Genomic DNA, 27,772 nt, shown 5'->3' on the forward strand with positions numbered 1-27,772 from the left:
CTTATCGTCCTCTTAACTTTAGCAGGACTGATAATGCAGGCGTGATTTATCACTGGTCAGCAGAGAGGCTACTGATCCCTGAAAGAGGTTTGTGTTTATGCATTATTCAAAACTTTTTTTTTAAACTGCCACTTTAGGATAGGGGGGGAGAAATGTTTAGCTCTTTTTTCCAAAGGCTTACTACCAATGTGCTTTCTGCTTTCCACTTAGTTTGACTGTTTTATTTTGAATGAATCAAAGAGGAGACAACAGTGAAACCATGAATTATCTTCAACAGCAGATTTTAGTATATTGCTCTGGACTTATAATGCATTGTGTAGCTATTATAATCGTCGAAAACTAGAACCGGGTGGCCGCGTTGGCTCAGTTGGTAGAGCGGGCGCACATATACATAGAGATTTATGCCTCGACGCAGAGGTCCAGGGTTCAAGTCAGACCTGTGACGATTTCCTGCATGTCTTGCCCCCCTTTCTCACCTAGCTGTCCTGTCCATTAAAGACGGAAATTCCCCAAAAATGTATCTTAAAAAAAAGATAATCAGAACCAGATATCATGGGTCAACTGTATTCATAGCAACTGCTATGAATCCTGTCTTAACATATCCTGTGCTTTCACCCTGCTCATCTTTTCGGATTGTGCCACTAATATTAACAGCTGTAAAAAGAGCGAGCCCAATCGATCCGGCTGTGTTATGAGAGGCTCGCCACGGTCGCTGGTGAGCCTCCATCGAGCTGCAATAGAGTGAGAGGAGCCATGTGTTAATGAGGTGAGTAATTAAAGAGGGGGGATATTGAGCCTGCTGACCTCTCTGGCCCTGTCGAGCAGAGGGACCAGAGAGAGATGGACCATGAGGCCAATTTACGCTAAGACGACTCATTAGATGAGCTTGGCTGCATGGGGTGGCCTCACCCATTCTTTATGCTCCCTCTGCCCTACATCTCACGCTGACCTGCCCAGATTGAAACAATTATGTTTTTTTTTTCTTCAGGGAAACCATGTAGTCCATTTTTGACAAGTGACGCCAACCAAAAAACTACAACAGAGAAAATGTTGGTGAGATTTGATCCCGGCAGAAACTGGAGGACTTGCACTTTCAGTCACTTGGATGGCAGAGTGTGCATTAGGTGCCAAGAGAGAACAGTATCATGAGATAAGAGGACAGATGAGACAAGGAGGAACATGATGCGGGGGAGATGTGGGACTTTTGGCCAGAGCAGATGTCTACGAAAAACGAGGAAAGCATCTGCATCCACTGCCAGGAAGAAACACTATATCCAAGATGAGACTTATGTAAACTAGGTTAGCATGCATGTTCATGTCAGTGTAAAGGACAAGGACTAATTGTGAAGACAACGAATCATGATATGGCGATATATAAATGTTAATATTAAACATGAAATATTGGAGTAACAAACCAATGTGACAGCTTCCTGTGTGATATGTTATTGACACTTCCCTTAAAAAGTTGGAGCTTTTAATTTTGTTTACATGTTAAATCCAGTTATTACATCATTCATAAATACAATTTTAGCTAAAATCATAATGTAATATACCGCACATTATCAATGGGAAACATCTGTTCCATTCTAACTATAGGCAGGTTATTACATTATAAGCTTTTATTGAAGTTTGTATAGTATTTTGCGCCATAATCACATCATGAGTTGCTACATTGTAATTATAATATAATCACTGGAAATTAGGCAGTAATTTGCCAAACAGCTTGTCACTGGCAAAAACAACTTTGCTGTGATGTGTTATCAGGCAACTGTGTGGCACAGGCAGTGACTTATCAACTACATCATCTCTGGGCAAAAATTTAGACAAGAGCAAATGAAAGATTGTTCTCCAGGTATTTTGGTTTTTGGTGTCACACTGAAACAGAGAAGCCAGAGAGCCAAGAGATGAATCCTCTGTTGCAGATCACTTTGTCTCCATGTGGACAGTGACAAATAGGATGAGCTACGGCTCAATTAGATAAAGTGCTGTATTGTTCAGGTGGCACCCGATTGAGGTGATGAAATATATTTTATGCATTTTGCTTTGATTAATTCTTAGCAACCCATTCATCAAGCGACATTTGGAACATTGTAATTATCGTGCACCACGAGGAGTTTGTAATTTGTATTTTTGTTTTTATTTTAATTAATAGGACCTTTTTGTCTCACTTGGATGCAATGTTTAATGTAGTTTCAAGCTAAAATAAATCTCTCAAAAACCATTCATTCTGCAAACTGGCAAAATGTCAGCGGAGAATAACTTAAAAATAATAACTGCATTACTTCAGACATTTTACCTCCTCAATGTGATAAGTGAGAAGCCAGAATGGAGGCCTCTTTCCATATCTTATCCCCATGATCATCACCTGTATTACAAAAAGGCACTGACCTCCTAATTAAAGAGAGTGTAAACAGGAAAGCCTACCTACTCAGCTGTTCAAATTTGAACACGGTAATCATCTCTCTGATGTGGTGATTGGCACAGAGTCACTCCAAACATGACAAGAGCTTTACTGAAAAGGAGCCAGATAAAACCTTCTCTTTGAACCCATGTGCTAATTTACTGCTGTCCAGGAGAAGCTCCTCTCTTTACTGACAGATCTTCTTCCAATATTAGAGAATATAAATGTGTTGTGGCATCTGGCAGCTACTTTTCTGCAGTTCTTGAATGCACTGAGCTATGAGATCTGGATAACCATAACATGTGTGTTTTTGTATAGGTGTGTGTTTGCTTAAATATTACTCCCATTTAATAATGAAGAATATGTTCAGCCTCTGCTAAAACAAGAATAGAATGCATTACCATAGAGCAAATCTATGAATAACAAAGTGTGAATACCCACATCCCTTCCCAAATGTATAGCTCCATCAATTGTTAGTCAGAAAAACTGGATTAACACCTTGTGCTGACAACACAAGGTAATCAATGTGCAGTTTCCTCACCCACGCTCATACTATTTATGTTAGGGGTGGATAATCCACACAATGGGCACATCCCATCCAATAAGAGGTTTCTCAATTTGGTGATGAGCAGTCATTGCTTGCACCAATTTTACAGCAATCGTACTTGGAGGGTCTGGGACTGACAGCTGTTCCCAAACCACCAAACAAAATAAGCTTGTCTGGTCTACTGTAATTACTAAGGTAACTACAAATAGAAGTTTAGCTGTAGTATCCACAGTATATAAACATTTCAAAAACATTTTAGACAACCATTTGATAACGGTTTGTTACTACTGTATATGTATTACCATTACATACAATTATGTAATACAATTTTTCCTTCCTTTGTTTTTTTTGCACATACAGGTTTGTTGTTATTTGATCAAGCCTGGAAACACACGTTGATGTTTGAGCCTCAAAAAGTTTTCTTTTGGCAAATGGTAGAGCCAATGGGGCGCTGGCTCAATATGATGGTGGAAACACTTTAAATAATAAATAATGCTGAAGCTTACTAGCATAAAAACAGGACATTTTTATCATCACTCATATTTCAGGGGTTTTTTTTAACCTGGGAAGGACACATTGATGTTTTATTTGTTGCCCTCATCTGAATGATTCCTGTATCTATTTTACTTACCTGTATGAAGCAGCCGTTACTGTATCTGTGAATATAATTCATAATATAACATATTTTCTGTGCAGTGAGGGATTTTCCCAAGGAAAGATGTGTACAGTACATGTACTAGATATTGAAAATAATTTAAAGGGTTTTTGTGAAACAGTTACAGGTTGACCTGCTTTACAGTACCAATCAGAAGGTAGCCAAATACATGCCAAATAAATACAAATACATATAATAAGAGTACAACTATTTGTAGAGTTGTACTGACACATCATGTGTCATCCACATTTGTCAGTGTGGTACAGTAGTGAGCTCACTTTACGCTCTACATAGGGCGTTCCTATGGAAACGATAGTGGCAGAAGCTAGGCGTCCAGATGGAGCAGCTGTTGGGGTTTTCCTGAGCTGAGTCGCTCTGATGCCACAAATGGAGCTGATGATGCCTTTGAACTTTACACAGTCAACACATCCCCCCTTGCTCCACACAGTGCCACTCCATCAAAACCCCACCTGCTACACACACACACACACACACACACACACACACACACACACACACACACACACAAAATCAGGATCTGCCTTCCTTCCAACCACATCTCCCTGTTTTCAAGATAAGAAGAACCAAGCTCACACCAGGAGACACTGCACGGTAGGTCTCTTTCCTCAAACATACTACGCTCGTCTCCATGCAGAGATGGCCTAAAACTGACACCAACAACAGGAGCGCCATTAATCTTTATAGCAGCTCGAGAATTCCTCTATTCTCTCTGCCTGTCTGCTATGGTGGCATATTCTCTTGAGAGTGCCATTCAACACTTTGGAGGTGCAGCACGTTGTCAAAGTAAAAGATTGAGCACGTGGAGGGGAGCAGATGAAAGGCAAACAAGGCATGTATTTGAATATAACCTGCGTGAAGGCATTTAGAGAATTAACAGCTTAAGCAGCTGTGAAATCTCCTCTTTTATATTTCCTACACCTGTGCCCGTGACTCTGCATACTGCAGTGCAGCTTTGGCTGTTAACGAGAGTTTGTGCCCTCAGCCTGCTGTCAGCATGGAGACAATGTATGCACGCACACATGAGGGCCTGCCTCATGTGAATGGGTGGACTTTACAAAAAAAAAAAAAAAAGAAGCTTGTATTGATTATCGTCATCGTTTTTATTGCAGTGAAACCTGTCTTGTTCCGAAGATATTAAACACACACAAAAGGGCACGGAGAAGGTATGATCGAGGAGATGCCCCAATTCTGTCAAAATGTTCTCTCACTGAATCCTCCCTACTTTTTTTTCTGTGGTGCTTTGTTGCCTGGCTCGCCTGTAAGAATTGATCAGCTCTTCACACCTGGGTTGTGATGGCCCCCACCAGCCTCTGTGTGTTACTGTGGCATCGGTAAAGGAAGGAGAGAATTATTTCTTTCCAACCAATTGGCAATTTAGTTGCTGTGCCTTTACAAATTCAATGACATACAGTGAGAGTTGATAATTAACAAGATTACAATTAATACTGATGGAAAAATTAGAAGTTCTCTATATGCTTATATTCAAATGTCAGAAAATGTATACAAATGTCCAACTTTGTCTTTGGTTTATGAATAAAATACCTACATTAAGCTATGAATGCATGGGTTTAAAATGTAGTCACAGATCAACTTTCCAGATTTATTGTGACTCAGCTCAGTTCAGTTTCTCAGAGTTCAAACTGTTTAAAAAAAAAAAGAAATTCTCTAAATTACGGAAACTTTTCAGTCAAAGAAGATTACTGCACAGACTAAATCAGCCTGGGGTGGGAAAACAAGCAGAATAGGTTTCTTCCATAAGCGTGAGCAGAATTCTTATTCTTAGTTAAGGGTCAAGAGCTGCGACCTGGCTCCAATCTTTGTGGCAGATCCAAATGTCTCCTGTAGCAAAATGACAAAGATTAACTGTCCCTTGGAGCTTGAAGGCTCATAATTAATGCTGCCTCACTTCCCTCTGTGCCTCTGCTGGGATCAGGATTGACACTGAATTGATAGAGTTGCCATTTAAGGGTCAGGCGTACCATGATGGGACAGACAGTGCCGTGCATGCAATTGTCAGGTTTAAGCCTACATCGATCTGTTAGCAGAATCTTTAATTTTCACAGTCTCACGTAAAGAAAAGGCACTTGTTATCTTTTCAATTGTCAGAAATTATACTCAAACTGAATAGAAGGCAAACATTTCACATTGTGGACAGAAGCAGTATTGCATTTTGTTAAAAAAAAAAAAGTCATATTGGTTAGGAGTTTTCATGAAGCTTTTAGCTTATATTGTTGTCTTTTTTTCTTTCTTTTTTTCTTTAGCAATTACCAACAATAAATAGACACAGCAGGGTTTGACAGGTCTTTGGTGGAGCCTTAAGTTTTTGAATGTGGTATTGGTTCTGCTGGCTGTAGGATGGGGGAAACCTGCTGAGTGCTGCCAGTGTCTGTGTGGAGTACAGTGCAGTAAACAGCCTTAGAAAAAGGGCGGCTTTGAAAGGCTCCCTCCTACCTCTGAGTGGGCTCTGCAAATCCCTCTATTGAAGTGGGCTTATTTCTTAACAGCACTCCTACCATTTTGTATGGATCCTCCGGAATCCTCTTTTCACATAAACACCCACAATGAAGTTGGAAAAAAAAGAAGGAAATGTTCTGTCATGAAATATAGTCTGATTCATAATCAATAGACGGAGGCGTGAGAGGTGGGGTCCTATTTTCTGTGCTTCAACTGTCTGAAGTACAGATGAGGCAAAAGGCCAATAAGACACACAGTACAGTGGGGTGAGTGTATCAATTCCAGTGGAGGTGGACAAAATCCCTCACTGTCCTTCATACAACAGCATTCATACATGGAAGACAGTCCTACCGTATATCTGAAGGTAAAGTCCTTTTGCCACTGTCTCACCGAAGCCAGGTCTCATAAAATACTGTCAGTGCTGTGTTTTATGGTAGAGGAAGACAAAATGCCTGAGAGACTTACCGAGATATCAGGAAATAAATAAAAAGGGGATCTATGCCTAATTCTCTTTTGTGCCAACCTCTGAGAAAATCAGAAACTGGTTGTGAATAGCTCAATTTGTCTTGATGTAATTTAATGGCCTGTACCTGTTATGGGCTCAGTCTAATGCAGTAAAACACAATGAGCAAAAATGCTATTGACTCAGGGAAACAATGCTGCAAACGGCTTGGCAGCTGCCTGAAAGCTTTTCAATTTTCTGTAAAGCTGTGTTAAAAGGCACTAGCAGCTAGTGCCTTTAAACAGGGGCAATTCTAGGATCAGACCTTTAGGGGGGCTCAGCCCCTAATGAGAATGTGACACTGCTAAATCACTAATTTCATTAGCCGATAATCTATGAGCTAGCTACTGATCAAACACGTCAGCTAACGTTTTTTGACACTATAAACGCTACGATGGAACTAAACCTGACACTTTATAAGTCACAGTAGTAACCAATTTGACCCAATGTTCTAACATTCAGCAATTTTAGTTGCTTATGTTTCAATTTGAGTTCGAATCTGCGCCATGAAATTACCAACTTCTTCTCTGGGGACTACCAACGTTAAACTTCACAACCGCACTCATGCTCTCACTCTGACAGATTAGATAGAGTGAGACTCAGCCAAAGGTGGGAGTCTGGCACAACAACCTCCGATTGGCCAAAGCTATGTTTCTGTTGACTGGGTTACAGGTGCATAGCATCGGCGACAGCAAAACAGGATATTAAACCTGTTTCAAGCTGTTTGAACCTGTAATTGTTTTTCCTCTGTCACTAACAGACACGTTTGCAAACTCTAACTTGAAGCACTAACATAGATTTTTTGTTTTTTTAAATAAAAACTAAAAAACTAGCATGTACGGCAAAAAAAAGTACATTTCTCCATTTTAGCTTTACCTCAAAAATGCTAAATAAGTTCAAGCAATGACAGTGCTATGGAGGTTAATTTCTATGTCAAGTGTAAAACAGTGCAGAACTTCAAGAATGCAGGCTGTCAAAGGAAAAAATAAGCACTCATTTTTCATTTCATAAAAGTCTCCTCATCGCAGAAGTTGTCATCAGCTGACAGCAGTAATTGAGTCAGAAAAGAGGTTAAGGTTGTTGTGCTACATCCTCAGAGTGACATGAATGGCCTCTCATTGGGTTGCTGAAAGCCATTAGCTAAAAGGACAAAGCTTTGGAGCTGAGTTGAGGTGGGAAGATGTGCTGTGTAATGGCTGGGATTTGAAGTAAAGTGCACCACTGAGTATGTTGCTTATACAGATAAATGGCCGGTAAATTATACAGTATTTTACTTGATTGTCAAATTGCACCTGAATTAATTTACAGGAGACACCTGCTAATGTCTTCTGCATGTTTGTTAAGAGAAAATTGACACTGTCACAAAGGTGATGTGAGAGTTTAGATCTGATGATTACTTTGGCTATATGATTATTGAATAGCTAATTAATTCTCTCCTTTTCAGTAGCTTGACAAGGAGTCATCTTCCAAGAAAAGCTATTTCCAGTGCAAACTTTCCCGTCACTCCCTATTGCAAAAATAACATAGCTAAACGTGATTACTTCAGGTACTTCATAAATGCACAACATCCTAATAATGTACATTACGTCCATCTGGTGTTGCATCAGTGGATTCAATTCTACACTATATCAGTTTAGACATGCATGAGACATACAAATGTATGCTCTCCATTGTTACGTTTGGCTGTCTTTAACATTACAATGAAGAGCATTACTCTGGTTTTAGGCTCCTGCTGATATTTGCTTGTTTCTATTATTTTTTCTTTCTACTATTTTTAAGTTGCTATTTATCAGAAATACCCTGATTATTTTTAAGTAGAACTAAACGTCCGGCACAAACAAAGTCTTCTGGAGTTCTTGGGATTTAAGTCTTATACATAAGGGCAATTCAGCAGTGCTTATATTAGTATTATCTACTTGGCCCTATGTCTTCAGAGTTTCAACCTGGAAAACTGACAGAATCTTCCCCTCATCAGTGTGTCTAAAAGTGAAGATGGATGGTGCTAAATGAAAGCATCCTTGCACTGTCAATCTACCCCATGATACATGAATGTAAAAAGAAATCGAACACAACAAATAACAGGATCTTCGGTCTACATCATTTCCTTTCTTTGTCCCTCTGGTTTCACTTACATCAGCCATTTGCACACACATTCATTACCAGACCACTAACCCAGCCACAAGACTTTTTTTGTCCAAGGCCAAGCTCATAGTCTTCCAACCACTGTTACTGTTTGATCAGCCAAAGTGATCTGGATTACACCTAAAGACAAGAGTTGTTAAATGTGCAGTAGGTAAGACTTATAAAACTAACTTTCTGTCATATTTGCTGAAACTGACCCTATGTTCCAGTAGAACTACATGAAGCAGGTCATTTAAAAAAGAAATCTGGCTCCTCTGGCACCACCTACAGCCTGTAGTGCGGGGTGTCTAACTGCGTGTCAATCACTGCTCATGCACACACATTCATTCTCCCTTGTGGGGGGAGGGGCTTAGGAGGCCGTTTTGGGCTTTAGCAGAAAGGGGGGAGGGACTGAGAAGTTGTTGATGTTCAATTGTTTTGGCCAAGTCCTGGATCTTTGCAATCCTACCTACAGCACCTTTAATAGTACTCGAGCAGTAAATGTATACAAAAGGGAGGAGGGCATTCTGGAGGGCCTCCAGAATAGTTCACAACACTGATCACAAACTTTCAAAATTGATAAAATATCCTCAATACAGGGACTAACACTAGACCACAACTACATGTTAGTTAATTGTTTTGGGATGCTGCAAAAGGTCTACATCAGCAGTACCTGTATATCTTTAGCTATGGCTACATGGCTTTAGGACGGCAATGACAATCTGTTAGTCATTAAGGCTATGTTTAGGCGTAAATGATCTGAAGAGAAAACGCAAAAGTGACGTTGCGTTCTCACTTTTTATTCCACGTTTAGACGAGAGTTTTGGGGGGGAAATCTGCGTGCATATGGTGACGCAAAAGTGTGTGAAATTCGATGTAGTATGCATGCCAGGCGGCTAGGTGGCACTGCCACACAACACCACCAAGGCCGCGCGCCTACGTAGAACCTTCCTTCTACTTCTCTCCTCTCTCCTACTCTCTCTCCTACCAAAACATGTCAAAGCGAACAACAAAAGCCAGTCTGGAAAGACGAGGAGGTGGAGTTGTATGTTTGTCTGATGATGACCGGCACAGTCGACCGTGATAAGCCACAGTACAGCACCCACGGGAACTACCAATATCCTGAGCCTCGCAGCCCTTCAGCCGCTGCTTGAGAGCGAGAGGCAGCTGCCACTCACTCTCTCTCGTTCTCTTCATCCCAACATTGTAGCTTACTCTGGCTTAAATTAATAGCCTACATATGGTCATCGAACTATAACAACCTTATCCACATTGTCGAAATCATTTAAATATTGAGCCATTACATTGAAAATCTTTTAGATAACAGGAGCCTATAATTTCTGTAGCCTACTCCGTAACAACAGACTACCTGGACGCCTTTTTCTCGTCTCTCTCCACACCACTGTCTTCAGACTTTTGCGTTTTTACTCTTTAGACGTTAATGCGACGGTGGAGCGTTTTTAAGATTTCCACTCTGGTGGGTGGTTTCACGTTTTCGCGTTTTTAAGCCCCAAAAACGCCGTCGCCGTATAAACGAAAGGCACATCCGATAAAGTATTTTTTCGGTTTCACCTGAGAACGTCATTGTGTAAACAGGGCATAAGTCTACCACTGTGTTCCAGACCAAAAGATCTCAACAACTATTGGATGGATTGCGATTAAATTTGGTACAGATGTAAGATTTACAAGTGAATTCATATATTTGAGTTAATTTACTAAAAATGTATTTACAATGTTTATACAATTAACTATTTACATATTTCTGTTTAAACAGTCAGTACATATTTACATGTTTAATTATTTACATCAGCTGTTACGAATCTACCGCTGTGGATTTACCTGAGTCTATTCTGCTAGCGTCTGATTGGTTAGTTCAGGTAACCACCACATATCGAACCCTCACGTTACACAGACATTCATGGTCTCTGCACTCCAGCAAATTCATTTGTAATAACGTTGACCCCCTGACGATTAATCAAGCGCCATTATCAGGTCAAATTTCAATCTGTCCACAATGACCAAATACCTGCAAAACCTGGGACATTCCCATCAGCATCAGCTGTACTTTGTGCCAATTAGCAAATGTTTACATGCTAACACAATAAATTCAAATGGTAAACATTCTACCTGCTTAGCATCAGCATGTTGGCATTGTCATTGTGAGCATGTTAGTATGGTGATGATAGCATTTAGCTCAAATACAGTCTCTAGCCGCTAGCATGGCTGTAGACTTTTAGTTTTGTTGTTGAGATGCACAAAATGCTTATTTTTTTATGCATTCACTTAAACTACCTATTGTACTTTCTGCACAGCCATTTGCTGTTCCCAAAAAAGTTCCCAACTTTGTTCTGTTGTCTGGGTTATTTGACCATTATCAATCAGTACTTCTAAGCACCAGACACCATCAAACTTGCCTGCACAGAGTGACTCCAAAATAGCACCAGGTCAAAGTCATTTCTCTCTCACTTGGCTGTACAGAAAACAACTAAGAGTATCTATTTCATATCATATGACTGGTGTTTCAGGATCAATAGTCTCAAGTCCACAAGGAAAAAACCCTCTGGCTCTGGTTTGAAATCAAATTGTAAACTGCCTGAAATAGCTCCTATGTGACTAATTCCCTTTCTCTACCATTACTACTAAGATTGTAAGTGGCTTTTGTATGGACCAGGAAATCTGATTCTTTACCCTATTAGAGACACAACACCCACACAAATGCAACAAAAAACTGGCTTGTCAATATTAATAGCTAATATCAACAAAGATGGTCCTGCGTGTTTTAATAGCTATCTGGCGGCTCTGTTGAAAGCAATTGTAGAGTTTGGGAGAAACAAACAATGTGGGGGTGGGATGGCAATAGGTTGATGAGAGACACAGTAGGTGCGGACAATTAGCTCTATGGCAATCCCCTTGTTAAAAGGCTGGGTAATGCCCAGGTTGGATTGATTTACTGGCTGCAGTTTGGTGACAGCTCCCATATTGCAGCCTCACAGCCCACAGAAGTGTGCATTAGGACTTGGCGTTGGCAGCAATATGGCTTTTACATTTAACAATCTGTGCCAAGACAGAGTGGAAGGGCTCGGCAGACAAGTTGACGGAGGGGAGCCTCCCATCACTTGTCAGCATTGTCAGGAGCAATGCCTCATTATCCCTAGTCTATTGGCTTCTATTCATGTCATTTATCATTACCATCACCTTTTCTTTGTGGCCCACATCAGAGAGAGAGACAAGGTCTGGAGGGGATATATGTATATAAATATGTCGAAAATTGGCTCCGTATGGATTCCTTTGCCTGTGCAGACCTCTTTGTTTGGTCGCAGACAGAGGTGGCTTATGTGTATCTGCCAGCAGGGCCACGGCTCTCTCCATCAATGGCACGCCATTCAGGAGATAAGCATCAGCTGGCAGCCCACTCTACTGACACCACCACTTCCTCCCGGAGTCAGCAGATTACATTTTAGAAGTTGACAGCTTGTTATCACTCTGGATAGCAGGAGGGCTTAATCTTTTGTTCTTTTCTGGTTGGGGTAGGGCTGAGGAGTCATCGGCTCAGGCCACTGCTTCCACCGACTTCCCTCCTTGTGCCCTTTGCAGTGACACACACGGCGAAAAGGCCACTCTCTCCTTGGCTCTTTTCATTTTCCTCTAAGAGTGCCTGCACTTTGTAGAGGGATTACAGTGATGGAAGCCTCAGCAGTGCACAATGATATCCATTCAACATGTCTCTCTGGCAGACAGGGGATGGGTTCAAGTCTGATTTGATAATGGGCATGCTGGCTTCTGGAGGGATGGCTCACAGTTCCTAGGCTTGTCCTTTGGGAACAATCATGTGGAATCCCTCTCAGAATAATATCTATGACCATAATAGGGGCGGCGAATGGCATGGTTCTTGTACAATAGTGTAGCTTACAACGATAGTGTTCAGAGGAAAGCTTTTCTTTAGCTGGTTACTGCAAAAACATCATGCTACTGTGAAACAAACTACACAGAGGAGTGTAGAGACTAAATGTTCTATCAGGAACGGCAGGTCCCACATGCCAAGGTTCCACAAAAGAAAAAACATAACATTTCTTTTGTTACATTTCAACCTTGATATGGTAGCTGGTCATAAAGCTGCCTTTTGTCCAAGCTCTCCTACAGCGGTCTATTCATGGCACAGTAGATAGACTTCATTTTGGTGACTCAAATATTTTGCGGCAGAGATCTGAAAGCCATTTCTCTATGAACAGATAAGTAAATAAAGAGGAACATTCAAAGCGCAGATAGGCACTGAAAAAACTCAACAATGTGTTTTAAAGAGCTCACCAGACTGTAGAAGCAGGTTATATCTTTTAATAAAAGATTTGAGCCTTGGGTATCTCATTGTCATGTTTGGGAGAGAGTCACTTAATACTGTTATGGTTGTGTTTGTTTCTGTTTCCTGTTTTATTTTGGTAGTCTGTTTTTCTCCCTTGTCATGTCTTGTTTTACTTCCTGCCTTGTGTTTTCCCACTTTTGTGATTGTCTGCGCCATCCTGATTGGTTTCAGCTGTTACTGAGTGCTCATGTCACCCTTCTCTTGTTTCCTCGTTACCTTTTGTATTTAGTGTCTGTGTTTTTTGTTGTCAGGTCATTATTTCTGTTTTGGATTGTGTTCCTGTTTCTAGTGATGGGTGAACAAAGCCTTGTGAAGCCTCTAAAGCTTCTTCCTGATTGTATCGCAAAATGATCCGAAGCATCAAAGCATCAAAAACAACACAGTGACATCTGGTGGTCAGTCAGCAGAAATTACAGCGGCTATGAACTCGACACAGCCAAACGAAGGTACAACATGAACATAGGAGAGACAGAATGGACACATGCATATGGCATGACATGACTGAACTAAAAGAATTAAATGACATGAACATGACATGACTGAATTAAAAATATAAAGCCTATGTTTGAATACAACATAATATAATAATATAAATTACTGTGATCAGGATTTGAATGTAAGTATGTTTAATTAGGCTAAATATGGATTCAATAAACTCCAGCAACAATTCCATCTTCTACCGCTATGCAGAATTATGTAAAGGTATATGTAAGTAGGCTAATTTCCATTAAGAGGCTAATCAAATAAATTGCAAGCCACACTCATAAACCCCGCAATGTTCCAGTGAATTCTAACGGGCCGTTGGTAAGCACGCAGCGACATGAATCCATGAATCCAGCCAACCCTTCCGGAGTTTCAGTAATGTTCGTAGCGTCGGACGTCATCAGTCACGTGCTTATTTCAATTTGATACAAGCTCCAACACTGCTTCGAACCAGTGTGTTTTGCGGGAGTGATACAAGCTTCGGTGCCTCGGTGTCAAACGTCTCATCACTACCTGTTTCCTGTGACTCCTGTTTTTGACTGCTACCACATTTTTGGATTTCCTTGCCTGCTGTCTTGAGGACTCCTTGGTTGTATATCTTTTGTTTGATATTAAATCCCCAAGCTTACTACTGTTGCCTGCTGTCTCTGCATTTGGGTCCATTCTCTGGATTCCTACAACAGAATGACCTGACCAAAAAATGGACCCAGCAGAGATGATATCCGATGAACTGAACAAACACCTTTGCCGTTGTCCGGCGTCCCAGCGACTCCTGCCCCCCTGTCCAGTCAGCGGCTCGGCCGACTCCTGTTCCCTGTGTTTTGTCGGCGGCCCAGCCGACTCCTGAGCCTATTGCCTTCTTGCCTGTTACTGTTCCAGTTACCTTGTTGGCGGACCCTGGCCCAGCTGACCCTTGGCCTGGCTCCAGCACAGTGGACCCTTGGCCTGGCTCCTGCCCTGCCACCCCTTCGCCTGTTCGGCCTCCAGAGGGGCTCCGCCTTCGCTGTCCTGCTCGGCCGCCAGAGAGGCACTGTTTTCGCCGTCCTGCTCGGCCTCCAGAGAGGCACCGTTTTTGCCGTCCTGCTCGGCCTCCAGAGAGGCACCGTTTTCGCCGTCTTGCTCGGCCTCCAGAAGGAGTCAGTCTTCTCAGTGTTCCTGTTTCCTGTGAGTCCTGTTTTTGACTGCTACCACGTTTTGGGATTTCCTTTCCTGCTGTCTTGAGGACTCCTTGGTTGTATACTGGATCTTTTGTTTGATATTAAATCCTCAAGCTTACTACTGTTGCCTGCTGTCTCTGCATTTTGGGTCCTACATTCTCTGGATTCCTACAACAAATACTCACAAATATTAATTGACCTGTTTAACAGAATACTAAAATATACAGTTTTGTTGTGCTAACAATAATCTTGCAAAATCTTCCCATCCTGAGCAGATGACAACCTTGAACATTGGTATGTATTATCACTGCTTTGCTTTTGAAGCCACAAAATGTTGACTTGGTAAGAACTCTGGTTATATAACCTCCCTCTCTCCTCCCACTCTCCCTTTGTATGTCTCTTCCTGTCTATGACGTACGCAGCATCTCAAACCTACTGAAGAAAGCTACAACAAAGCACAAACTTACAAGCTTTTTTTTGTTGGGAATACTTGAGACAAGGATTTTTGCTTTTCTGAGGTATTTGCAGTGGTGAAGACAAGCTTTCTGAAAGAAACATTATGTTTGATATGAACAGACTCGTACGAAGGCAGTGATTCTCGAAAGAAATCATACAGCTTATGCAACACATCAGAGCTGTCTGATGAAATTAATTCTACAGACTGCAGACAGGCATAGGAGTAGATAATATCCCCACCAATTTTAGTAAGGCTGAAATATTACTACCAACATTTAGGCTGGTAGAGGCAATTGGTTCGGTTCAATACTCCAAAGACTTTTACATTACACTACATTAATTTCACTGAGACTGCATATCACCTGTACGATCATTCAGTTTAATTACTTCTGTCTTTCTGCTTACTATGGGGACAGGTACAACACAGTATCTTTTGTGACAAGATTAAATTAAGCCTAGTTTATTAATTTATGATTGGTTGCTTAACACTTTTCAACAGTTGTCTCTTTGACAAACGCTGATACTGTATATCACACCTTGAATCATATCCATTTTTTTGTGACATCATGCCAAAGCAGAAAGACAGAGGAACTGTTTAAGCGGAGTGACTACTCTAAAGGCTGCTGCCTTAAGAATTAAATAATAAATGAAATGTACAAATTAATCCCTAATTTGGTGAAAAGAATCTGGTGAAACTGTATTGGAGACACATGACTATCTACAACCTCCCAGGGTCAGCAGCATATTACTTCTCATTTTAGTATTGTTGAATGAAGTGACAGGAACTGTTTTACCACGGACAACCTCTTCAATCACAGTGTACTGAAGTCCTTGAAGCCAGCATCAATGTATTCCCTGTGGTACATTTGTTTCTGTTGCAAAATAATTAACAAGATGTTTAGCAACTGAACAAAAATGTAACTTAACTAAGTTTCAGTAGCTACTAAATAGGAAAACAATGTTTAATGCTATTATATTACTTTGGATCAGATAAACATTCGCAATTATTTGCAAAACATTGGTGTTTATCAAGATATTTCTCCAAATTGCAATGGACGTTACAATATAACGCATACATATATGAAAGTGAAGATTAAGCTATGCAATTCTTTTTTTTAATTAAGTATTTAAGTATACAAATGCAACTTTATCCAACAAGTCACACTATAACCAAGGCTCTGTAATGCATTGCTTGATTCATTGATTCTGGCAGTGTGTTTCAAACCTTACCAACTGAAAACTAACTGGGATATTTACTACTACTACTACTACTACTACTACTACTACTACTACATAAAATCAGTTCCTCTCATTGAAGCTCACCAGTATTGGGCTACTATGTCAAAGAAAAGAAACATTAATGGACAAAATGTTGTTTTATTCCCCTCAGTTTGTACAAATATATGTCAGTTTTTGGCTTCATATGTGTCAGTCATGTTGCTGTTATTAAGCAGTTTTTGATAACCAGTCCAGTCCTGATTAATTGGTGCTGCAATGGAAACAAGACACCTCTTGTTGCCTAACAATTCAGTGCCACACTGATAGCAGAATTACTCCAGACACTGACATCCAGGACAATGTCATAGTGAGCAAGAAGCCATGTACAGATGAAGTACAGGTTGTGTCTCAGTTGGCGTTTTAGTGCTTCTGGTAAGTCAGAACTCAAAGCCTCACTCTGTAACTGATATGTATTATATTTAAGTGGGAGAGGCAGGAAAGGCACAGAAGCAGATGTGACATCTTAACAGATTTATTTTTGAAATCACTATTAGTTTGCATTGCTATTGCAGATGGGCTCCATCCTTAAATAGATATGGTCAGTCATCCAAAACAATCAGATATGGGCAGAAAATTGGAATTCGGAGCACGAATGCTACTGTGAACTCGGCCTTTGTTATATCTATGATTTTCCAACTGTCTATGTTTTTCTGAAACTGTGTTCCTAAAGATTAACCCCTTTTGTGTTCACACAGCCACAGAGAGTGTATTGAGCCTCAGCTGTGGTTTTTGCAGTGACAGACTGGGACAGACTGAAAGCATCGAGAGGCAGCATCTGTGATTACAGTCTTCAAAGACAGTTTCAAAAATCAGCCTCACTGTTGGATCCACCTGGTGCTCTAGCCTTGTTCTGTTTAATTTTCTTTGGAGTTTTTAATGTTACCCAGCGTGGAATTATGGAAAAGGGCAACCTGAAAGCCCCCCCGCCACCAGCAGGACAGCCAAGCCATGTTTTGCTGCTCGGTAGGGTTTTTAACCCTGTCTGCGTGTCAGTGGCTCAAAAAATGCATCTTCAAGTCAGCCAAGTTGAAAGAAAGACCACGGGTGTCATTTATAAACAGGGCGTACGCACAAAAAGGGGCTGAAAATGTGCATACGCCGCTTCCCACTCAAAGATTGTGATTTATAAAAAACAAACTTGACGGCAGAATGTGCGGTCCTCCACGCAATCTCTGACCCATGCGTACTCACATTTTGGAGACAATGGGAATTGGCGACACAGATGGTGAGGTGGTGAACTGATGTCAGACTGCAGAAAGTAAATGTGGGAATAACGATTACTTGTAATATGTTCAAGTATTGATGCCTCACGCACATGTTTTAACTCCATATCATCCACATTATCATGAAGATTAAATCCAGCAGTGTTATTTGTGCTTGTAATGATTCCATAAACAACTTGTGAAATCCAACTCAAATCTTTAATAAAAATTTGTTCTTAATATTTAATTGGCGCTGTCTCACCGTCACATTGTTCGCTACGGAGCGCAGGAGGAGGAGATGGCCCGACTGCATGGAATACAGTATAGCATTAAATACCCTGGCATTAGATAATGGCAAAACACGGTGTAAATAACTAAATATCTGTCTTTAAAACTGTGCATACAGTATATCATCAAAAGTCAAAGTCTGGAAATACAGCCGTTAAGCTCTCGCGCAATCGCTACACTTAAATGGAGAATTCCAGTCGATTTCAACACGTAGTTATGTTGTTTGTTGTCACATAGTGCTGTCAGTAGCGAGAAAAACGAAAATAATCGGTGTTGCCTACACTGAGTTATGCTACTAAAGTTGTGCTAATTCATACCTCTGTTTAGTTCCGGTGTTGAGATGGCAAGATAAGTGCTTAGGCAGTGTCTACAAACTACAACACCGTTTGTAGACGGTCCCTAAACACTCGTCTTGCCGTCTCACCACCGGAACTAAACAGAGGTATGAATTAGCACAACTTTTATGCATTTCTTTCACATCTACTGCAGCCATATTCACTGTGTTCACTCGGAAGGAATCAGTTCACATGGCAAGGCACTTGTAATGAAATCTCGATCATGTTAAGAGGCTAAAAGCACGTTTAAAACCTGCCCCGTTTCAGCCGCATGGGTGAGAAATCTAGCAGGAGGATAAATCGGTGTAGGCAACACCGATTACTTTCATTTTTCTCGCTACTGACAGCACTACGTGACAATAAACAACATAGCTACGTGTTGAAATCGACCGGAATTCTCCTTTAATGTCCTCGTTATTGGTCCAAACTTTAATACTATTTATGACAAAACCTGCATGAAGAAAAGTGTGTTTGCCTATAACACTTTCGTCTTCAAATTGTATCTCGGGGTGTGGGATACCACTAGTTGATGCTGTGATTTTGGCAAGGTGTAAACAATCACAAATAGTTGTAAACATATAAATACTGTGGTGACCCCTGTGAATAATGCTGCATGATGGCACTGCTGGCGCTGCAGGAGGACTAACCCCCAGTGGAAGAATCAGGGGAGAAAGAGACGTCAGGGACCATGAGGATGAATGGCTAATATGCCGATTTAGATTCCCTAAAGCTGCACTCTTGGATCTATGTACTGAATTGGGTCCAGTAGAGAGGGCAACGAGCCGGAACCATGCCATCCCGGTCCAAATACAGGTCCTTGCCACTCTGGGGGCCACTGGCTGTTTCCAGAGGGAAATGGCAGACAGCTCCCAGAGTGCCGAAATGTCTGCCATTTTGGACAGTATTATTAATATAGGTAGTTATAGATCAGGTTTCCCTACACTGTGCGAGAACAGGCCGAAATTATAATTCAATTTGCAGCAATTCCCGAGCGTCTGAGAAGTTTTTTGCTTTTCCCCCGTTGTCATGATTCAGCGTAACTGCCAGGGTCATTAACATACTGATCAGCATTCATGAGGTGCTTTGCACTGACTATTTATGGTTAAAAATGGGCGTGTACAGGGGGGATAAGAGGCTGATTCACGTATGCACACTTGTGGGTAATCTGTGATTTATAAAAGGAACATTGCTTACAGATGTGCGTACGCACAGTTTTATAAATCCGATTTTTTTTTTGGCGTATGCCATTTTTGGCTTTTGGGCGTATATACACTTTTAGTAAGGATCCTACGTACAGTTTTATAAATGAGACCACAGAGCATGTTTCTATTTTCTATTTTGGTTTCAATCAACGTCCTCCCTCTCTTCCTCTCATCCTTCCTTGCATACTTTATGGCTGCTTTTGGATCTGGTTTCATATTTCATGGTCTTCTGGACAGAACAAGATCAGCTATTTAGATTTATTTTTATTTTTTTATTTTTTACTTTTGAGAGTGAAGAACAGTTCACTGGAGAGCTTTGCAGTAATGTGATTTGTGGCTGTACACACCCATTCCCATCTACCACAGAGGGTAGCCTTTCTCTGACAACCCCAAAAAAGAAACTGAAAAACTGTTTGTGTGGTTTTTCAACCTTCATTTGTTAACAGTTTATGTAAAAACTTTTCTTTTTCAAGCAGCACTTATTTATTTAAGCTATCCCCAAGTGTCTAAAAGTGCTTTTTATTTTTTACACTAAACTCTGCTGGACCAGGAATATGAAAAATAAAAATCTATTTGTATAGATTGTCATATAGAATCCATTGCCGAGCAGGATCAGATGGCAGGGAAAACAGATTATGTTGCAGGGCTCCCGTGGCATAACCCCAGGCATTAATGTTAATGAAAAACCACATGACCTTCCAGTTGCCTCTGAGCAGCTCCATTTTAAATCCAATTGAAATGGCCCAAGTCTGGAAAAGGCTGGAGAGACAGGCACCTGGTACCCATGCATGAGAATAGTCTGTTTGGTTATTTTATTTTTTATTTTCAGTGAATCCCAGAGGCCTCCCAGTTAGGTTTCCTCTGCTCCCTGAGATGAACAGGGGTAAGTAGAGCCGAATGTGGAACCGCGGTTGCCACGGTATAATACTTGCTGGGATACCCGTGCCCCATGCCAGATGTCATGTCATCACAACACTGAGCAGGATGGCAAAGCTCGGCTTGCACGGCTTTAACATTTTAATCAAGGTACGTTGTCGTACTTATGCTCAAAAGATATGATACCCCTTGTTTTCAGGGAGCAAATTGTACTTAAAGTTGGTTAAAAATCACTGTGATTCTGTGCGTTTGCCAAGAATTGCTTTCCAATGATCTACCTGCTCCGGGATATGGTGGGGATAGTGCCAGCACAACAGAAACAGGCTTTGTTAAAGGAGCTTTGCGCACACAGATGAAAGAATGGAAAAACAGGGTAGAATAACATTTCCGTTTTTTTCCACAAACATCCAGTGGAGGATTCACATTCAAATACGGTACCACTGCTCTGAGGGTCACCAGCACAATTTAATTACATTAAGAGACAGCTAAATTGGACTTTGCAAACAGACAGGGCTTAAGGGATTACTAGACCTTTGACGGAGAGATCAAATTTTACCTTCAAGCATGAAACATTATGCCTAATTCCTGGCAGGCTCCACGTGGAAAGAAATAGAAGGAAGAGGAGTTGGAGGGTGCTGCCAACAGTGGACCGCCAGATGATTAATTTTATTCAATTTTTTTTATTTACTGTATTTGAAATGGCCTGCATGAAAAGCATTGTGTTTCAGGATAAACTGCAAGATCCAAGCCAAAAACACAAGCATTTAAAGATATTGTTTATCTCGATAGCTCTGTTCCCCAGTATCTCCCAACTGCAAACCTTTCCTGCATGTGAAATGTTTTGTCTGCATATCTCCAACAGTTTATACTATTTATTCTTCAGTGATTTATTGAACACTTTGCTTACTCTGCAGCTGCCAGCTTACTGTGTGGCATGCTGCCTAAATGTTGCATCACTCAAAATGAACCTTTTATTTATCCTTTTTTTCTAGTAGCATTGGTAGTAGCAGTACTCTAGTACAAATAGTAGTAGTAGTAGTAGTAGTAGACTTGACTGGATTATATCATGGGATTAAATGTGACATGGCATTCAAAGGGAAGCAGTGTTTGTATACTTCATTTATGGAAAGTCAGTCAATGGAGTCATTGGAACATTTTCAGATCTTGGACTTTTACCGTGCCAACCCCCCTCTACAGTTGCATATGTCACCCACATTAGGCAAAACATGAAATCATAGGTACCGTATTGATGACATCTTCTCTGCTAGATTTGTTACATCTAGCCAGGTAGCGTACTGAATAGTGAAAACACAGGAAGTCAAAAAACCTCCAAAGACCAGGCCACTTGTGGACAGCTGAAACAAGCTGTAAACTGGTATGACTACCTGCTTAGCATAGGCGGTGCCAGGGAGGGGCTTGGGGGTGCTGGAGCTAACCCAAGGATTCCCATAGCACCCCCCCTAGCACCCCTAAGAAATTGCTGTGGTTTAAAAAACATATTTTCGTTAATGTGTAAATACTATAATTTTTAGTTGAAAAATGAATAAATACATTAATAAAACAAATTATTTTTTAGAATAAAAACATAAAGCCAACATAGGTGATCCCATTCGGCCAATGGGCGCAGCACACATTAAACCTTACTTCCGCAGTAACGTATTTACACAGAAGACGAATAGCGCAATATTTATTAGCCGTTAGGATTAGCGAAGTGAGTGTAACGTTAGCAATGGATTGTTTTTTTACTCCCTAAACGTCAACGTGTGGAGACTTTATCAAAACCTGTGAACGAGATTTAGAGATATGGTGAACCTGTCACCTAAAATAAATTACATTTAAAAAAAGTCTACGTTTTGTGTGTAGTGTGAGCCCCATTCCCACCTGTATGCACTTAGGGTAAATTAGGCTACTCTTGTTAAAGGCACTTGACAAATGGCATGTTATTATCACTTACACTGACATTCATGCACTTGTTTGCTAGTAAACACACATTTAACCTGACACACATGCAATGTGGCAACAACTTTGCCTCTTCTCCTCCATTTATGGCTTGCCCTGCATTAAAGTGTGTGAGGTGACACACAGGGCGGCCTTTCACTCACCAGAGCAGTTGGTCCTCACCGCCACACTTTGCTGAAAAATGCCCAGAGGTTTAAATTTCTGCAGACAATTTATCTGAACTGCTAGCTCTTCAGATGTTTCTTCTCCCTGCAGCCGGCTGCAGTATCTCCAATTGTCCTTAAACAATTACTTGGGAGAGATCGGGGGGGGGAGGGCTGTTGCCAGTTAAACTGCAGTTTTCTCAGCTTTCATTGTGCAGGCCATCTAAACCATGGGATACAAAGCTCTCACATGCACTGCAAGCCAAATAAAGAGGTGGAGAAGGAGAGGGAGGCAGATAAAAGCTGACACCAAATGTATTATAGCTCAGCTCTATTAGATATGAGCTTCTGCTCGGGTGAAGCACCATAGCTTAAGGCACAGACACTGCTTGCTCATTGTGCTTTAGCGAGGGGGCTCGGACAACTGTGTGCTGTATACAGCACAGTCTCATGCATGATTTAGTAAAATATAATTCTTACTTAAATATTCAAGTAGCTATATACAGTATAGCAGACAAGAAAAAAATGTATAAAATAAATAAAAAAATGTGCTTATGCTGCAAAGGTTATTAGGTAACTAAAAGAGAGAAATCGTCAATGAAACACTGCTATCTTTCATTTTCATCATTAATTCAATTTTGGTAACATAACAAACAAATGCTGTATATTTTACTTACCTCTGCTTTCACATATTAACAATAAACAATAGGACATATTTAGTTTTCTGTTCAACAATATCTATTTTGGTGATGAATAGTACTGTGTAATCATAACATAATGAATAGTGCTACAAATAACAGTTTTCCTAATCATTACTTTGAGATTAACTTGAAAAAGGGCCCAAAAAGTTGGTGAAAAGCTTTAAACTGTATGTTGTCTAATAAACCACAATACTTCTTGCTTGATTGTTTATTATATAAGGATATGAGAGAACCCCGGCTACATTGCTGTTTACACTTATTTTATCACTATTTTTTAAAACATACACACATCTTTTATAGCTATAGATAGAGTTATGAAAGTACACCCTTCTTAATAGTAAGTCATTTTTACAATGCATGTTCCTAAACAAATTATTTTGTATAACATCATATTATGTATTATATAATATATTATATTACATGATAGCATGACTTACTTCATTGCAATATTAGCACTGTTACCCAGTGTTTTCTGTCTTGTTAGACAGTAACAATATTACCACACCCTGTCATTATTAATTAGATAATAGCTTTAGATAACAGAATTTCCTGCGGCACTGGAGCAATCCCGAAAGTGGAACGTCAAGGACATAGACTATTATTCCCTGAACTGGACACCAAAGTTTTGCTCAAGAAGACACACTATAGACAGCCCATGGGAGTGGGAAAGTGTGGACAGTTTAAAAAAGATAAAGATCTATTTGCAAAGGTTTGACAATGACAAACTAACAACAATAACTTACTCCTTCCCTCATCAATCAATCAGAACCAATCAAAATCAATATAGAACTGTTCTTGTAAAAAGCAGTGTCTGAATCGACATAGAATATCAAATGCAAGTGCATTTTGCTTTTATCAAAAATAACAGTAATTGTAAATGTCTGATATTGCAGCACCTGCACCAACTGCTTCTACAGCCACAGCTAGCTGTCTACAGTTCTTTGAGAACCACAAACACATTGATCATTTACAGCTTGCTGACTTTTCATAGGTGAAACCTGGAAAAAGAAATTGGGTACCCCTTCATGTTAACCATATTATGGTTTTTAAGGACAACAAAGAATAACCCCAAAATGTGTAGGCCTAGTTTCTGAAAGATGAGGTGAATTATCACCAATGAGTCCCTGCTGTGAATAAAAAATAAGAGTCTAGTCTAGTCCAACAACAGCAGCAACATGCAACTAATCCTGCTCTCATTTAGGTGTAAAGTGTAGTACAAGCCAAAGAGGCACATAGGCAAGCTGCTGATCTCTTGTTTCTGAGACATGAAGCAGCTTAGTTTTACACGCTCAGGAAACACTTCTATCACGGCTGCTTAAACCCCAATCTCCTTAATGCTGAGTGCCATGCAGAAGCACATTGGATCCCTCCACAAGGACAAAGGTTTGATTCATTTGGAAATTGAATGTACGGCCTTGCTCTATCTCGGTGGAAACTCTGACCACCAGGCTGTGGTGGTTGAAGCTGTGGCTAAGGATATTGCTCAGGCTACGACTGCATGTGTGTGTTTGTTGTGTGTGTTTGTATCTATGGGATGGATAGGATTATGGAAGCTGTACTGTGACTTCTCTTTACTACTCTACAGTGATATGTGACAGACTAAGTCAGGAATAGCTTCACTGCAAAGCTCAACCAGTACAACCATGTCAATTCACTGCGCGCGCACACACGCAATAACAATAATAGTTAGTGTTACACCCATTATAAACTAATGTGCCACAGCCATAATCATCCCAACCAAAGCACAGCCATGGATACAGCCACATTCAATGGAAGCAACCGCCAAAGCTATGTCATCCCATGGCTATAGTCACAGTAACAGTGTCAATCAGCCACGTCAGCAGCCGGTCTTAACACAGTTAGTTATCTACAGACCACAGCTGAGGGTGTGCCCAGTCATGCTGTTGTCACACCAGAGGTCTGTCACATAATGCATTAACATTATATCACAATATAGCTCAGTCTTCCTCTATTGATCAGAGGTAATGCAAAACAGATTGTGAGGAAACACAAAATATTGTGTGGGACAAAGTGTAATTCTTAGTAACACAAAAGTTATTGCATGGTGACACAAAAGTAATTCAGACAGATAATTCCTACCATGACCTTTTGGGGGCCTGGTAGAATTCATCACATCAAAAACCCAAAATATGTCCTACTTGTGAGACCATTCTTATAGTAAAGAGTAAAGAGGTCGAAATAGTGATGACCATGATAAACATGCTCAAGCAAACCAATTAATGGTATAATTAATCACTATACTTCTATATTCCTCATCAGTCTCTGGACAGTTTTTGCATTTTGGCATTTTGGCATGGATAATGCTCTGTTCCTCCTCCTCCTAATCCTCCTCATGCTTTGCATTTAGTATTGACAGGTATCTGCTCCTTTCTGTTTTAGTTTTCCTCAAAAATATTCTCTACAGTGTACAAATCTATGCTGTTTTAGGGGAAGTAGAGACTAACCTGGGCCTTGTTGCTGGACCATTTCTGACAGATCTCGCTGGTGGATGAAGAGAACCAGACCTCCTGCAGCGAACAGCAGGAGGAACCAGAGGTAACAGGGCAGCCTCCTTCTCCGTCCACGCAGGGAGTCCACCACCATCTTTAACTTCATCCACAGCATGATGAGGCACAGTCAGACGACAATTTGATCAGTTCTGGAGAAAATCAAAGAAAGCGGGGAAATGGGAAGAGGGAAAACGAGACAGACAAAAGTGTAGTGAGCAAAACTGTGTGACGGCCTCTGAACGTGCCAGTGCTCCTCTGCTGTCTTGTGTGTCTTTCCTTTGCATGCTTGCCTGGGGAATTTGATGTCCTGCACCTGAGCCTATAGCTTTTACTCCTTCTCTCTTCTCTTCTTCTCTCTCTTTGTCTCTCCTACTATCATCATCTACTCTTTTTGGGGCTTCACAACATCACACATACATTCAGCATTGCACACACCACGATTGACTGTACTGTACTTAACCCTCCTGTTATGTTGCAGATGAAATCAACCCATTTTAAAGAATGAAAATGTAGAAAAATATTCAGTATAAAAGTTAATCAACATTTAATATAAATATTTTTTTTTACATGTAACGTATTCAAGGTAGCTTCAATTATCTTTAATATGTTGCAGGTAGAGATGGGCGGAATGATACAGAAGCTCCGCAACTTGTTTCACTCCTGTGAAGCACACTGTTTCAATAACTAACGTGTCAGAGCTTGTAACAAATGAGGATTACCACGTGACTGAAACGTCTTATTATTTTGAGATACTAATGAATTATTTTGAGATACTAATGAATTATTTTGAGATACTAATGAATTATTTTGAGAAAAGTTTCTCATTATAATGACTTATAATGACAGAGGTTTTTTTTTCATCACATTGACAGAAATGGGCTTCCAAATACCATCTACATTTAATGCAGCACTTCTGTTCAAAAGTATTTCAGATTCGCATGCAGGCTTGTTGATCTTTTATTGCACATGAGACTAAGACTATTCAAATCAGAGTGGTGTTGTAGTGTTTCTGCCTGTCCTGAAAGGCTGCTATATGTTTGCTGTGGTTTGAAGCCCCAAAGCTTCAAACTTTCTTCGGCAAAAATAGAAAGAATTTCTCAAAGCTTCATCAGGCTTTATTCGCCAATCACTAGTTGCAGCTTTGTTCAGACCCATCATGCAGGACTACTGTTCACTTCTTCTTCTTCTTCTTCTTCTTCTTCTTCTTCTTCTTCTTCTTCTTCTTCTTCTTCTTCTTTAGTTTATTGGCGGGCTACAAACCAACGTTAAGATGCATGCCGCCACCTACTGTACCAGAGTGTGTAATAGCATGACTTTAAATAACCATCAACCCAAAAAAATAAATAAATAAATAAATAAATAAATAAAATAAAATATATATATATAATATTCTGGAAATTAAACCCGTTTAATTTAAATAATTAAACAAAACCCTTTAAACCTGTATTTATTTATCCCCTGTCTCTAATAGTCCTTTGATCAGGACTACTGTTTGGAAGCATGGATGTTTTTGGGGAGGGGCCAGCGTAGCATTTCCTGATTTACAGGGTATTGGTGATGTCATAGCTGACATCCCCGTGCCAAACCAAGTAGAGGGTTTTCTTTTTTGAAGGAATGTTATTTACATAGGAATTTGTTACAGGCACCATGAAGATGAAGACCATTTAGTGATGGAGCTTGTAAATGAATCCAGAATTGTTGTTCTGAAATCTTGTTTTCAGGTAACTGTATTTAAAACTTCAACGTAATGGTACGGGCTGAAGCAGCTTAGGTGTTAATTGAAATACCTACGGTATATAAGTCATATGGACTCGTGCTCCTGATGCGAGAAGAAAAGAAGGCTGTGCTGCCAGAAATGGGCAGTTAATTTGACTCGCTTTGAGATAATAAGGGGAGGCTGTGCTGCCCAAAAACATTTTGGAGTTATTTTCCTTGTATTTAGTTTCACTATATGTTTCCTACATGTGTAATGGAGCGCGCTGTTAAATATGTTTTGTCAAAAATATTGACATACCTGTTGACATTTTCAATACAGGACATTTAAGCCAACCTTACACCAAGGGACTTTTCGTGTGATTACACTGTCGCAGATGAATTTCCAATATTGGATTAAATCATGAGAGT

General features: G+C 40.4%; 1 protein-coding gene across 1 annotated transcript in view; it reads right to left on the minus strand.

Moving 5' to 3' along the window:
- Positions 1 to 25,763, minus strand: part of chst8 (carbohydrate (N-acetylgalactosamine 4-0) sulfotransferase 8) — a 135,859-nt gene extending 110,096 nt beyond the window's left edge. Inside the window, exon 1 of the mRNA XM_078258150.1 lies at positions 25,604 to 25,763. Coding sequence (XP_078114276.1) covers positions 25,604 to 25,763 — 160 coding nt within the window. The remainder of the gene's footprint in view (positions 1 to 25,603) is intronic.
- Positions 25,764 to 27,772: the final 2,009 nt, after the last annotated feature.

This window comes from Sander vitreus, chromosome 1, assembly GCF_031162955.1.
Source record: "Sander vitreus isolate 19-12246 chromosome 1, sanVit1, whole genome shotgun sequence".
NCBI lineage: Eukaryota > Metazoa > Chordata > Actinopteri > Perciformes > Percidae > Sander > Sander vitreus.